At 44.9% G+C, this 15142-nt stretch overlaps 1 protein-coding gene across 22 annotated transcripts in view; it reads right to left on the reverse strand.

Moving 5' to 3' along the window:
- The window catches only part of RBFOX1 (RNA binding fox-1 homolog 1), a 440478-nt gene that overhangs the window by 140769 nt on the left and 284567 nt on the right, over nt 1-15142 (reverse strand). For 19 of the 22 annotated variants that reach the window (XM_081554695.1, XM_081554693.1, XM_081554685.1 and 16 more), the window contains exon 3: nt 4691-4834. In XM_081554695.1, the coding sequence (XP_081410821.1) occupies nt 4691-4834 (144 nt within the window). The remainder of the gene's footprint in view (nt 1-4690; nt 4835-15142) is intronic. The other 3 variants (XM_081554684.1, XM_081554690.1, XM_081554674.1) reach the window with 1 other exon arrangement.

A 15142-nucleotide genomic window follows, 5' to 3' on the forward strand; every position in this document is an offset into this window, starting at 1 on the left:
AACAATGGCACCAGATGCCCCGAAATGGTCTCCAACGTTTGTTTCTTTGGCAGTTGCCACGGGGTGGAAATTTCTCAAAGCCAGTGAAACAAGCCGTAAGAAGAATGCTGATGTAAGCCCCCTTTCTAAGGCAGTTGTGTACTATATTTATAGTATCAACAGTTTAATTGGGAAGTTTGGTACTAATGATGTAAACACAGCTGGCACATTTTCAATTTAAATAGACACGACTCATTCGCAGACATAACTAGGATCTATTTGCCCAACACCGGCATTCAGCCGTGTTCAACAACGTCTCAGTTTCCACCCAAGGGGTCTCGACAGATGCGCCAAGGCTAAAATCCGGGAGCTTATAGGCACACACTTGGGCCAAGAGGTACCGCCCATGTTTAGACCGTCTCAGATCAAATAATATTTCTCTGAAAACCTCTGAAAGGTGTTCAATGGATACAGTATAAAACATGAAAGTAAGCTTAGTTCAAAGAATGTGCATGGTAGCTAAGGAAAGGCAACATCCTAGTTTTCTTAGGGCCAGCTTCATGTTTTGGATGTGGAAAAAGGAGGAGGCACCATGCCATGTCAGAAAATATCTCTGTTTTGTTATTTAAAAAGTAATGTTTAAAGTCCCTTCTCCTTTTTCTTCTACTTTTAATGAAAGTTTCTTATGCATGTTCTGAAAGCCACATAATCTGTCTTTGGTGACAATAGAGATGTCAGTGAGTCATACTCATGCCCAGAAGGCCTGTATTTTGATAACGAAAGCACGGCTGTCACATGGACAAGCATGAGGTAAAATCTGAACCCAGTACTCCCTGAGTAGCTGTTACTGAAGACAACTCTAGGATAGAATGGCTTGTCTCAGTGGTCTAAATCTAAAACTATCTCTGCGTGCGAGCGTGCATACTCTATCACTTCAGTTGTGTCCAACTCTTTGTGACCCCATGGACTGTAGCCCGCCAGGCTCCTTTGTCGATGGGATTCTCCAGGCAAGAATACTGGAATGGGTTGCCACATCCTCCTCTAGGGGATCTTCCTAACCCAGGGATCGAACTTGCATCTCCTATGTCTCCTGCCTTGCCAGCGGATTCTTGATCCACTGAGCTACCTGGGAAGCCCATAACTACCTCTCTCACTCCACAAATGCTTACTTTAAATATTAGGTTCAACTGAGCTTTTTATTCAAGACCAAGGCACTGTGATTAATTTGATGGCAATCCATACAATGCTTTCATGGGCCCATGGAGAATTCAAATGGAAAGGAAACACATGCTCTTTTGTGACCTCTGACAGGTTTAAGAAGAAGGTAGCAGGGCCAGAACCCCAATCCTTTCCAGTGAAACATCCAGAACCAAGGCCCCTGGTAACATAAGAGATCCATTCACTCACATGCCAACCGATGTTTTAAAAAGACCCTGGATTCTGGACTTCCCTGGTGGTCCAGTGGTTAACAATCCGCCTGCCGGTGCAGGGGATGCGGGTTCGATCCCTGGTCAGGGAAGATCTCACATGCCAGGGGGGCGACTAAGCCCACGTGCCACAACTACTGAAGCCCACGTGCCCTACAGCCTGTGTTCTGTAACAGGAGAGGCGATCACAAGGAGAAGCCTTTGCACCGAGAAGAAGAGTAGCCCCTGGTTGCCACGACTGGAGAAAGCCCCCGTGCAGCCACGAAGACCTAGGGTAGCCAAAATAAATAATGAAAAATACTCTGGCCTCTGCTTTGGATGTAGTGGCCACAAAATTTTTTGACCAAGGACTGTTCCATCTGCAAGGGAAACCCTAGGAAACCTAAGATGATCTGGATGGTTTAATGCCAAATACTGGAACACATTCATCCGAAAGAGAAGGAAGCAAAGGATTCAAAGTGCACTGTGGAAGAAGGGAAAGAAGGATTGTGACAAAAAGGCACCAAAGCCACAGATTAAAATGAAACATTGAGGCACCTGCAGTAACTGATAGGTGTGTAGGGGTTACAAACATCAGGGCTGAATGATGCATGGTTACAGAACCTGTTCAGGGCACTGCCAGGTGTCAAGGACTTTGGGAAAGAAAATCTCTTTACTCTTGTGCTGTGGTTTTGGTTTGCAATCCCCACGGCCGTACCGAACAAAAGCGACCAAGAAGAAAAATGCAAAAAATATTTGTGAGAGTTTTTCTCTGCTGTATCTCCCCTTGTAGCCTCTGCTAAAAGATATCAGGGCAAAATACAGCAAGAAAAGGAGAGATGACATCTCACATCCCAGTGATGTGGAAAACAGCTGATTGGGATTAAAATGTAATTTCTTAGAGTTACTGTGACCTGAAAGAGGAAATCACGCTTAATTCTCTCAGCTGGAGTGCAGGGAGCCAATCAGAATGTTTACAGATGCCTTTTCATGTGATTCACGTTGGTAAATGTAGCACATAACCAGAACGGGGTGGCCACCACTGATGTCTGCCCAGGAAGAATAGATTCTGCAGTATTAAAATTCCATGTCTTCAGAATGGTGGTTGTAAACCAAGAAGGCCTCAGAGTTATTGCAGAGTCCAGGAATTTATAGGTGCAGGATGATTTTTACAGAAGTATGTGGGCACAAGCATGCTCAGGCGTGTCTGACTCTTTGCGACCCTCTGAACTGTAGCCCACCAGCCTTCTCTGTCCATGGAATTTTCCCAGCAAGAATACTGGAGTGGATTGTCATAAAGCCCACCAAAAAATCTTGCATACTTTTAAAAATGGACACAGAGGCAGCTTGTGATGAACTGAATTAATTTGAGGATGACTGAGTGTGTGCTGCATTTTCTGAACAGATAGATGGATCCTAAGTGTATCTATCATCTTGTCAAATCGACATCTTGTCAGTTGCTTGTAAATTCTGACTTTTACAAACAGTAGCTCTGAAACTAGTAGATTCTGATCAAGGTTTGACAACTGGTAGCACGACCATTCTTTTGGCAAGACTTTGCTCTGTACCACCTCTTCTGTACCACCCAATAAGAATAGAGACGTTCAGATACTCATGCAAGCAGGATCCATTTCTGGCATCTAGCTCTGAATATTTTGAATACCTTGGCAGTAGAGCTCTCTGGTCACTTTCAAGATAACCAAGAAGACCAGAGAGGGCACCACCATCCTCAGGGGTGGGAGTTGGAGTCTATTGCAATGAGTGACACCCGAAAAGAGCACAGGATGGTCATTAAGAGGACCAAATTCCAACTCAACATCCCAGTGACACTTGATGAGTTAAGACAGATTGAACAGCGAAATGACTTTTGAACCCGACCTGACAAAAGGGATCTAATTCCTCAGGCTGCCCATCACTCAAACCTGGTCTCCTCACTTCACACACACTTAACCTCGACTCTAACTCTGAATGCTCTGCACTTTTCAAAGTCATCTTTGACCTGAAATTGCCCGAGGGTATCTCTGCTCTGCAAGAGTTAGAGGCTCAACTCAAGGTTTTTACCAAATGAGAGAGATAAAAGAGCACAAGCTGACCTTTTCCACTGAAATGTCAGGATTCAGGCCTGGGTATCTTAGCTATGAGGACACTTCTTTGGCTTTTGTGTCCGATGCATACTTGATAAACATCATGCATGCGAAAACACTCACCCCACCACCGCAGAATGATGACACAGAGCTGGTGTTTTCATATGGAGAATGAGGTCTACCTGGCCCAGACCTAGACTTGAAAGTTGAGCCTCTTCTTATTGCTTTTGTGCATCCATCCAAGAGCTCTTACAAGGGGACTCTCTAGGCAGCCAACCTTTACTCTAAGTTGAACATTAAGGATATAGTTTTGTTCACTGAATCCACAGACATTTCCCACCAATGCTGGGCTGACATAGACAAAGGGACTGTGATTGCATTTGCAAAAAATGAATGATATCCAAGCTCTGTCATAGCTTTGTCCTTTGGTGGAACGGAGCCCAAAGAGATGGCAAGCTCATCCCTTCCCAAGGTGGATGGTGCAAATGTCATTCCGAAAGAGAATCAGGGTCACAATGTCCCCTGAGCAAGCAACTCTATCATTTCTTTTCTCCGGGTTGGTAGTGGCTTCTGCCTTGCTCCCTGTTCCATCATGGTGCTTGGGCAAGGCTGTCATTTGTGGCATATAATCTCAGAAGTTAAATCTCTGAATCCTTACCACAGATTCCAGAAGAACGTATATGGCAGGATGCAAGTCAAACTCCAAAATCTGCAGTGGTTTTGTCTTAACGAGGCTTTATGCACAACTAATTATTCTCTACAATTACCTCTGAAATCTAGATGCTCAGTACCTGGGAAAGAGCAAAGTCTGCAGAAATATGCCATGAGTCACTCTTCCCAATAATTTGGCAACTGCCATAGAGAGAAAAAACCAAGATGACCCATAACTATTTTAGCTGTCACATGAGTCCCCAGGCTCTTGACAGTGGATCAGCAATGAGCTTGTTTCAAGCACACGGGGGCCTATTTTCCAATTGACATTCAAGTTACCAACTCGAAGAAGTACCATTGGTCCAAGTGCAAACATGGTAAACATAGCAGAGAAATTTATACTAAAATCATGGAGATCCTGGCCAAAGTATATCCACAGACTAGGTCTAAAATGCCTTTCCTCCAGCCCTGCTCACTTTGTATTATGAATACCAAGAAATTACATGAGGAGGGAAGGACTCTGGGGACCCCGGAGCGGGCACTGCAGAGGAGAAGAAAGGCAGTACTTACGCCAAACATTTGTCGGAGGTCCGGATCCCGGAACCGGAAGGGGATGTTGGAGACATGCAGCCTCTTGGGCTGGGACTTGTTTTCCGTGTTTTCAGAAGGCTGTGTCTGGGGCTGGCCATCCGTGGGCGCCGCGTCATCTGTCTGCTAAAAGAACAAAAGCAAAGCAAAGGGGCTCTGAGTGGACCTGAACGTGCTTTCCAGTGAGCTTTTCATTAAAAAATATATATATATTGGTGTATAGTTGCTTTACAGTGTTGTGTTAGTTTTCACTGTACAACAGTGAATCAGCTATACGTATACACATATCCCCTCTTTTTAGGATTTCCTTCCCATTTAGGTCACCACAGGGTGTTGAGTAGAGGTCCCTGAACTATACAGTAGGTTCTCATTAGTCATCTAGGTTATGCATAGCATTAATAGAATATTATGATGCATAGCATCAATAGTGCATATATGCCAATTCCAATCTCCCAATTCATCCCACCCCCGTGCCATCCCCCCTTGATATCCATACAGTTTGTTCTCTACATCTGTGTCCCTATTCCTGCTTTGCAAATAGGTTCATCTATACGATTTTTTCTAGATTCCATACATATCCAGTGTGCTTTTGCTTCCTTGAAATGGTGGGAAAACGCCAGAACAAAGGAATAATACAGGAAGAAACTGCTGAATCATTCATTCATCCAGCAAAGATTTATTGAAAGACCACTGAGTGCCCATCATGGATCCAGGATTCAGCCATGAGTAAAGGAACAGAGATCCTTACCATCATGGATCTAATTCTTATGGGGGAAGAATTAGACAGACAATAAACTCAAGAAATACAGAGCTGGAGGAAGGCGATAAGAGGTAGCGGGATAAAGTAAGGGCAAGGACTCGCTGGAACTGGGGGGTAGGGAGTTTCAGTAGGTAATTAGAGAAAGCTTCATCTAGAAAGGAGAATCCTCCTCATTCAGGCTGTTCAAAATCTTAAAATATGCCTACCTAATTGCCAAGGCTGTACAGATAAAAACTATTAGTAAAGCTCATAAAACATTTGAAAAGGCTGTTTGGTATTCTGAAGTCCAAGTAACCATCTGATGGACTTAAATTTTTTCAAGGTTTTAATTTTTCCTTTCTTGATTTTGCAGATCTGTGCTGTTCATGACAGTTGACCCCATGTGGCTCTTTAAACGGAAATGAATTAAAATTAAATCAAATGGGAAATTCAGTCCCTCCCTCACAGTAGCCACATTTTTGAGTGCTCAGAGGCCACACGTGGCTGTGGCTTCCGTGTTGGACAATGAAGACACAGAGCACCTATATTAGAAAGTCACATTGGCCAAAGTTGGTGTCGACAGTGTTACATTACCAGTATAATTTGTTACTCTGCCTCCCACTCAGTCCCATCCTCCAAGGAAAAGCCTGGATAACATGATATTACAATGATACCCCCATTGAGGCAGGAACCAGGAGAAAAGTTACAGTAACATTTGATTTAGTCATCCAGGCCACTTCCGTACTCTCAGTTCTAGAGTTTTAACATTTCAGAGAGGCTTCTAGATGCTTTCTCTGCAATTAGCATATACTGCCTCTAGGTGGCAGTAGACGCCATCCACATGAGATGTCTGCTTCGGTAAAACATGATGGAAAACCCATGAAAAAGGCCATGGAACTTACGAAGGAGAGATCGTCTCCTCGTACTTACAAGCAATTTAGAAGCATATAAGTAGGACAAAACTAATAACATGGACATGATCCGTGACTTCCTCATCAACCATTGTCCTTATCGACAGGTTTCACTGAAATCTCCTTCCTAACACACACTTAATTATATTTGTAAGGTAAGACATTCTGGTAGCTGGCGTACTATGCTTCCAAGCTTCTTTGGTACCCAAAACCCTACCAGATACTTTCTTCAACTTCCAAGGGTTGTGTCAAGAAGATAATGAACTTGGTCATTTTGCAAATGCTATTGGATCTAATAAAGAGGATGGTGATAGTTCTCCACCCTGAGAAATGTGTAGTAACAATGTTGTTGTTCAGTCGCTAAGTCATGGACCCCATGGACTGCTGATCCCAGGCTCCTCTGTCCTCCACTGCCTCCCAGAATTTGCACAAATTTATATCCACTGACTTAGATAATAACAATGGCACACACCTTATAAGGCTCTGTGACAACCAAACGCGGTAACACATGTGCCATCATGGCATAGTTCCCAGCACAAGATACAATCAATAAGTGGAAGGTAAGGTATTTACAAAAAATGTCAAAATGAAAGGAGATCCTCCCAACCCAGGGATCGAACCCAGGTCTCCCGCATTGTAGGCAGATTCTTTACCAGCTGAGCCCCCAGGGAAGCCCTAAAAATGTCAAAGGAGAGGTGTAAAAAGCCTCATTAAGGAAACATGAAGGAAAGTTCCCATTTGCTTGATAAACACATCTTTCCTGAGCAACTATTATCCACTATGCACATAAGTTCATCCTCCAAAGCATACGCAGTGTCTAGCTCAGTAGAAGAGAAAGAGGCAGAAAAGGCAATAGTTAAACAGACTATTAAGAGGGGTCAGAGTGACCCTGGGGGGGTTGAGTCACTCTACACTCTAAATCAGGGACACATCGTATGGCTGGTGGTTCCACAGGCTTGCTGAGTCTGGAGGTTATATTTTTAGTGGGAGATGTCTAAGAGAAAAGGTGATGCTGTACCAGTGGATTGCAAAGTATGTGCCACGATGCAGAGAGGTGAATTCCGGATTTAGGAGACTGAGGCAGGAGACAGGCTCCAAGCTAGGCGTGTACAACTAGCCTCCTTTTTACATTTCCTGAGGAAGGGGACAGGTGGGCTCCAGGCTAGATATTTACAATCAGCCTCCTGTCTGCACTTTGAAGTAGAGAAAAACAGAAACAGGGTAAATAGCCAAACTTTGTCTCCTGGGGACATTAACAGCTATGGCGAGGACAGAAAGGGACTAAACCCAGTTTGAATAAAAGATCAAGATGTCATATATTTTCCATCCTTGGGGCAAGGGAGACACTACACATGCCCAGAAAGGCTCCTTGGAGGTCGAAATGGAGGGGGCACCACTCCGTAATATGTGATGCCAAGCACCCCCCACCCCCCTCACCCCGCACTGGCCTCTGGGAAAAATCCACCTTGGGAAAAAGTTTCACAGGCATGTTGGGGAGGGTCCTAGGGTAGGTCAGAAGTGGGAAAAGAAATGAGATAACTGGCCAAAGGTAAACAAAGATCTGGGCTTCCCCAAAGGCTCAGCAGTAACGTATCTGATTGCGATGCAGGGGTTCGATCCCTGGGTTGGGAAGATCTCCTAGAGGAGGGCATGGTAACCCACTCCAGTATTCTTGCCTGGAGAATCCCATGGACTCAGGAGCCTGGTTGGGCTATACTCTACAGGGTCACAAAAAGTCGGACACGACTGAAGCAACTGAGCATGCGTGTAACCAAAGATCTGGCAGAAATGCTCTATATAAATGCCTTAACTGCCTCTTTAATGCACTGTTCCTCATCAGGGGGAACACCAACTCCCTTTCCCTTTGGGTGTGTATCTCCGCCTGGCCTCTGCCTTAACAAATTGCTTCTCTCTGTGCTCTCCAACTTGGTTGTGCTGTGTCTCTAATCATAAATTTTGTACCTGTTTCTACAGTTTTTGCCTCCTTGAGAAATGCATTTTTCAATGGGGCAAGGGCCAGGGGAATGTTGCTTCTAGCCTCTAGCCCCTGGGGAACTAGTGGCTAGGATTCATGGTTTTCGTCCAGGCTACCAGGTTCAATTCCTGGGCAGGGCACTAAGATCTCACTTTAACTCACACCTCACTGGCACCCCTTTGAGATCAGGACCACAGGTAGACCTCCACGTCACTGGTTGGAGGGAGCATGCATGAGGGAAGGGTGGGAGAGGACACAGCAGAGGGAGGCAGTGGGTGGACCATAAAGAACCTTGAGGGTAGATCAAGAGGATACAACTTTTCCTTAAGGACCACAGCAGGGCAGTGACATGACCAGCATGAGACACAGGCTGAGCCATGCTAGACAAATGAGAAATGTCTGCCTCCTGGCTGGCTGACTCACCAACTGAATGGGTGAATGCCTTATGAGTAAAGGAAGAAACAAATGAATGAAGGAGTGAACCATCACCTTTGCTACCTCCCAGTGAGTGGAAGAACAATATTACAACTTTGACACTTGCAAACTGGATATTTATATATTTATTTATAGTTTTTGGCTGTGCCAGGTCTTCCTTGGGCTTCCCAGGTGGTGCAGTGGTAAAGAATCTGCCTGCCAATGCAGGAGACACAAGAGACATGCAATAACCTGGATCAAGAAGATCCCCTGGAGGAGGAAATAGCAACCCATTCTAATATTCTTGCCTGGAGAATCCCATGGACAGAGGAGCTGTAGCCCGCCAGGCTCCTCTGTCCATGGGGTCACAAAGAGTCAGACGTGACTAAGCAATTGAGCATGTACACACACACAATATGAGGTCTGGAGACACAGCCACGAGATGGAAATGACCCAGAATCATGAGACTGTCACTTTCTGAGGGGTTGGGGGTCTTACTGCTCAAACACAAGACTTTTCAGTTTGCAGAAGCAGCAGCCTAGTTCTCGGGCCTTCAGCCCACTGTTCCCCTTCAGTTAGAAGTTGCTGTTCCAATGCAAATGAAAACCTGCTCCTTCTCCTGCCAAGAAGGAAACTTAAGATTTGGATTTGTGTGTAACTGCTGGATGTTTCAGTTTAATAAATCTAATTAGGAATTACAGAGATTACGATAAAACATATTAAATGATTAATAGCATTATGCTGCTCATGTGAAAATTTAAATTAATCATCTTTAGTCAAACAGGACTTTGGAGAAATCTTTGTGTTGTTTCCTTTGATAAAAACATGCAACGCTCAATTGATCACGATGCGTTGGGCACAAATACGAAAATGCTCAGAAACGGCTGTGCTGGCATACCTGTGTGTTAAAAGTAATTTTTAAAGATAACACAGAAAAAAGAAAAAACTAAACCAAAAAGGTATTTCAGACATCGTAGGGAGCTCCTCTGGTGGCTCAGTGGTAAAAGAAGTTGCCTTCATGAGACGTGGCTTCGATCCCTGGGTCTGGAAGATCCCCTGGAGAAGGAAATGCCAACCCACTCCAGGATTCTTGCGTGGAGAATCTCACAGGACAGAGGAGCCTGGCGGGCTGTATGTAGTCCATGGTGTTGCAAAGAGCTGGACACGACTTAGCGACTAAACAACAACAGGGGAATGGAAAAGGAAAGGGCAGAGGGAGGGTATCATATCCAGAGGCTGACAAAGAAACGAGGAAACAATCTAAAAGATTCAGCATGCTCGCTTGTGTGCTGTGATGTGATGAGGACCAAATGGAGTAGGAGCGGAACAAAAGAAGCTACGACAAAGCCGCAATCTCGCGAGGGGTCAGAGCTACGGGAATGACCCTTATTGACCCCTCATCTTGAGTATTTCAGGCTGTGAGATTTCCTTTTTGCTGGGAACTTTCAGGGAAAACATATTCAGCACATACTTGGTGTTTCATATCCCTCTATTAGTCTCCTAAGAAATTACCAAAAACCTGGTGACTGAAAGCAACAGAAATTGACTCTCTCTCAGTTGTAAGGGCCAGAAAAATACAGCAAAGATGCCCTCAGGGTCCCGCTCTGGCCAGAGGCTCTCAGGGGGACATCCTTCCTTGTTCTTCCAGCCACTGGTGGCCTCTTGGCTCGCCCGAGCTGCATTGCTAGAGTCTCTCATTTTTGTTTGGCTTTCTTCCCTCTGAGTGTCTGAGACTCAAGTCTCCCTCGGCCTTTTTCTTCTTATAAGGACATTAAGGACACTGGATTTAGAGCTCACGCTAAATTGAGGCTGATCCAGTCCTGAGATCCTTAACCTAAAGCATCTGTAAAGACCTTTTATTTTTATTTTTTTCCAAATAAGGTCACATCCCCAGGTTTATGAAGGTCAGAACACAGACACATATTTGAAGGCCTTCATTCAACCCACGAAGTCCCCTGCCAAGCAAATAGACAGGAAATGTTTGGAGAATGAGTAACTGTTATCAAGAATTATCAAGGCGCAGTTGTACTTTTTAACCAGTCCTGGTGGCATGAGGCTCTCAAAAGGCTTGGCCTCAACCCAGATGCAGAAGAAGGGAGAATGCCCCCACTAGAGCTGTCCCCGGGTTCTCAGCCATCACACTGGTCACTCTGATGAGTTCTTGCTTCACAGATGGCTCAGTAGTAAAGATCTGCCTGCCAATGAAGGAGATGTGGGTTTGATCCCTGGGTCAGGAAGATCCCCTGAAGGAGGAAATGGCAACTCACTACAGTATTCTTGCCTGGGAAATCTCATGGACAGAGGAGCCTGGAGGGCTACAGTACACAGGACTGCAAGAGTCAGACATGACTTAATGACTTAATACTTTGGCCACCTGATGCAAAGAACTGACTCATTTGAAAAGACCCTGATGCTGGGAAAGATTGAAGGCGGGAGAAGAAAGGGGATGACAGAGGATGAGATGGTTGGATGGCATCACCGACTCAATGGACATGAGTTTGAGTAAACTCCAGGAGTTGGTAATGGACAGGGAGATCTGCCCTGCTGTAGTCCATGGGGTCACAAAGAGTCGGACATGACTGAGTGACTAAACTGAACTGAACAGCAAACTGAGAAGAGATTCGAGCCCTCCCTTCAAACACAGCCTCCAAGACCTCCTTTCCATACTCGCCCTTGAATGCAGTGATGACCTTCAGCTGGGCTGAGAAGTCTCCAGAAAGGCCACCAGCACTGGAAAGACGAAGACCTGCCTGCAGGTGCCTCACACAGATGAACAAGCATCCCTGAGGAGTCCACTAAAGCCTATGGCAAAGCACAGGGTGACCATGGCTGATGCTTGTGAATATATGGTAAAAACCACCACAATATTGTAGAGTAATTAGCCTCCAATTAAAATTTGAAAAAAAGAAAAAAAAAGCACAGGGTGAGATTTCTAAAGACAAAAATAAAACAATGGGAAAAAGCTACAAGACTTACTAATGGAATGAACCATCTAGAACATGTCTTTTTGAAAGGCAGGATCTACCAGGCTTGTGATTACATTCCCCAAGGCTGGTGCATGTCAAAGCTTAGTGAGAATTAAACATTGAAAGAAGAACTCTTGATTTATCCATGTCTGATTTTTTTAAAGTCACTTTGGCTCTAAAGTGAGACCCAGCTGAATTAGAAATGTACCTCGTAACCATGTCTGGAAGATCAGAAGGTGGAACTTAAAAACCAAGCAAATTAATACTGTTCTACTTGCTCAGAGATGGAAGGAAATTGAGATGAGTAAGGATGTTAGCGGTGTAGGCAGAATGGCTTGGGTGTTGTCCCTCCCAGAACCCTCCAGGCCAGACCCTCACCCTGGTCTAGGAGATGCTGCCTTGACCTCCTGTCTTCTGCTCTTCCCCCGTTTTGTTCACGAGCCTCTTAGCTCTCCTTTCAACACTCAGCACATTCCTCCTTAGTCTTCACACCTGTTTATCTGTCCCCTTTTCTGGATCATTCTCTCCCTACAAGCTTGTGGGTCAACTATCCTTCAATAAAAAAATAAATACATAAATAAAACAGCTGCATCAGCATCTCCCCCCTTCATGCCTGTTGTTCTTGCACAGCACATATCATGTCTTGCTTTATATGTTTCTGCTAATTTCTATAATCTGGCTTCTCTACCAGAATGCACAGTGCATGAGAACAGGGATGGCAGAACCTCTATACACTTTCATCCCTTACTTCTTAGAGCAGAGTTTCTCTACAACAGAAGTGTTGGCATTGGGGGTTCCTAAATTCTTTGATGTGGGGATTACCTGGTTAACCATAAGATGTCCAGTAGCATCCCTGACCTCCATCCACTAGATGTCAGTAGCCTGCCCTGGGGCTAGGACAAGTGAAAATCTCTTCAAGGCTTCACAGGTCCTGGGGGAGGAAAACTGCACCAATTAAAACCACTGACCTAGCACACGTGATAAGTTCTCTGTAAGTATCTGTGGCATACATGAACAAACTTGGTTTTGCCATGAGTGAGTTGCATGAATCCTGACTTCATGTCTCTGGGTCTTAGTTTGAACTTGGATAAAATGATAAACCCTGAATGTTCCTTTGAAGAACTGAAGCTGATGCTGAAGCTCCAATGCTCTGGCCACCTGATGAAAAAAGCCAACTCATTGGAAAAGAGCCTGATGCTGGGAAAGACTGAGGGCAGGAGGAGAAGGGGCAACAGAGGATGAGATGGTTGGATGGCATCATCAATTCAATGGATATGACTTTGAGCAAACTCTGGGAGATAGTGAAGGACAGGGAAGCTTGGCGAGCTGCAGTCCATGGTGTCCCAAAGAATCAGATACGACTTAGTAACTGAACAACAAAAATGATAAATGCATCTCTGTCTAGATCCTTTAGTGCAGGGTCATGAAATCAAAGTCCCATGAAGAAATGGGATTGTCATCATCTTTATTACGAACAGGATTAATAATCATCAGCTTTGTTCTTTATTTCTCAGGCCCATGGATGTCGATGACTCTGAAATGCAGCTTCATCATCATTGCAGGAAAGGTTGAAGTACCCTGTGTGTGTTCATCCCTCAGTCATGTCCAACTCTTTGTAACACCATAGACTGTAGCCCACCAGGCTCCTCTGTCCATGGAATTCTCCAAGCAAGAATGCTGGCATGGGTTGCCATTCCCTTCCCCAGGGTATCCTCCTGACCCAGAGATTGAACTCAGGTCTCCAGTATTGCAGGTGGATTGTTTACCATCTGAGTGACCAGGGGACCTACATAATGCAAAGCCCATTAACTCCAGAGGCAGGTTTCCAGCAAGGTCTTGGCAGAGGTTCCCAAATAAACTCATTAGAATGGCAAAGCCTGCTTCTGCTCTGGTCCAGTTCGAGGGCCCTATTAGGAGGCACAATGTGTGCCTCAGATTTTTTCCTAATAAACAAACTCCCCAGATATCAGCGCAAGTTATAAATGTTAAGAAAACACCACCAGCACTTTAATCTCCTGATAGCTTAGTGCTTCCACAAAAAAAAAAAAGCCTTAATAAAAACCATGGGGCTCCCTCTGCTATAATCTTTCCTAATTCAATGAATAGCTCTGAGCAACCCAAGGCTAATCCTGGTGAAATTGGATTTTGATATCGACCAATCCAGGGATGACTGTTGGAGAGAGCATGCATGGTCATGCAGGAATCTGTGCCTTTCAGATTGCGGCCCCGCCCACCATGGTCTCCTCTCTCCCAGCCCAGGGACTCTCTGCTGAGTTCACTGGTGTACCAGGGGATGACCAAATCTCTGGGAGGAGAAGCATAGGAAAAGGGCTTTCCCCAGGTGGCACTAGTGGTAAAGAAACCCAATGCAAAAGATACAGAGACATAAGTTCAATCCCCAGGCCAGGAAGATCGCTTGCAGGAGGGCATGGCAACCCACTCCAGTATTCTTGCCTGGAGAATCCCATGGACAGAGGAGCCTGGAGGGCTACAGTCCATGGGGTCACAAAGAGTCGGACACGACCGAGGCACTGCGCACGCACTGTCAGACCCTCTGGACGCAAGGATCAAACTTGCCATCTCTTGAATCTCCTGCACTGGCAGGTGGATTCTTTACCACTAACATCACCTGGGAAGCCTACATTATATAGTAGGTACTTTATCCCAGGAACATTCTCTGGGTCCATCTTCTTTCCTCCTTAGCATCTCTCACTCTGCCATGAAGGTATCAAAACAGAACATCCAAGACTCAACCCTGAGGCAGTAAGATCCCCACCCTTCCCCACCTCCCAGTCAGCCCCCTGAATATTCAGCATCTTCCCTCCACTAAGGGCATTCCCCACCTCCACACACAATGCTCTCAGTGGTGATAAATAAAAAGTGTACTTTTGAATAGCCAGCTGCTTTTCCCTCTTCCACCAATCAAGTTATTTCTCCGAGAGAAAAGCTGAGTGTCTTCAAGGCGTTATTTGATTAAGTTGACAATATTATTGGGAGTGATAGCTGAGTAGCCACTGCGATGTACTTGGGACCAAATTGATTTGTGTAATGAACACTTGCCCTATCTCTTGTTGCAGCCTGAAGAGTGGTCTTGATTTAGCCAGGAATGCCGAGTGAATTTATAGGATCCGCAGACCCTCTCTCTCAATCCACCGAGAACAGCAGGGGCAGAGCACAGACCAGCACAATTCAATACATTGCACTATAAGCTCCAAAAATAATATCGCAAAGCTTTGCAATATACCTATTTGATTTGATTTGTAAACTTGATAAAAAAGCAATTGAGAAAAGTTCAGGGGGAAAATATATATGTTCTAAGCAAAAATGTAACTATATTGAATGTGTACAAAGGACCACCGAAAGGAGCGAAGAGGGGAGAAAAACATGCATACCAAATCAACTTCCTACCCTGGCGTTAGACAATATTAC

Source organism: Giraffa tippelskirchi, chromosome 13 (assembly GCF_054371585.1).
Source record: "Giraffa tippelskirchi isolate mGirTip1 chromosome 13, T2T-mGirTip1v1.2.pri, whole genome shotgun sequence".
Classification (NCBI taxonomy): domain Eukaryota; kingdom Metazoa; phylum Chordata; class Mammalia; order Artiodactyla; family Giraffidae; genus Giraffa; species Giraffa tippelskirchi.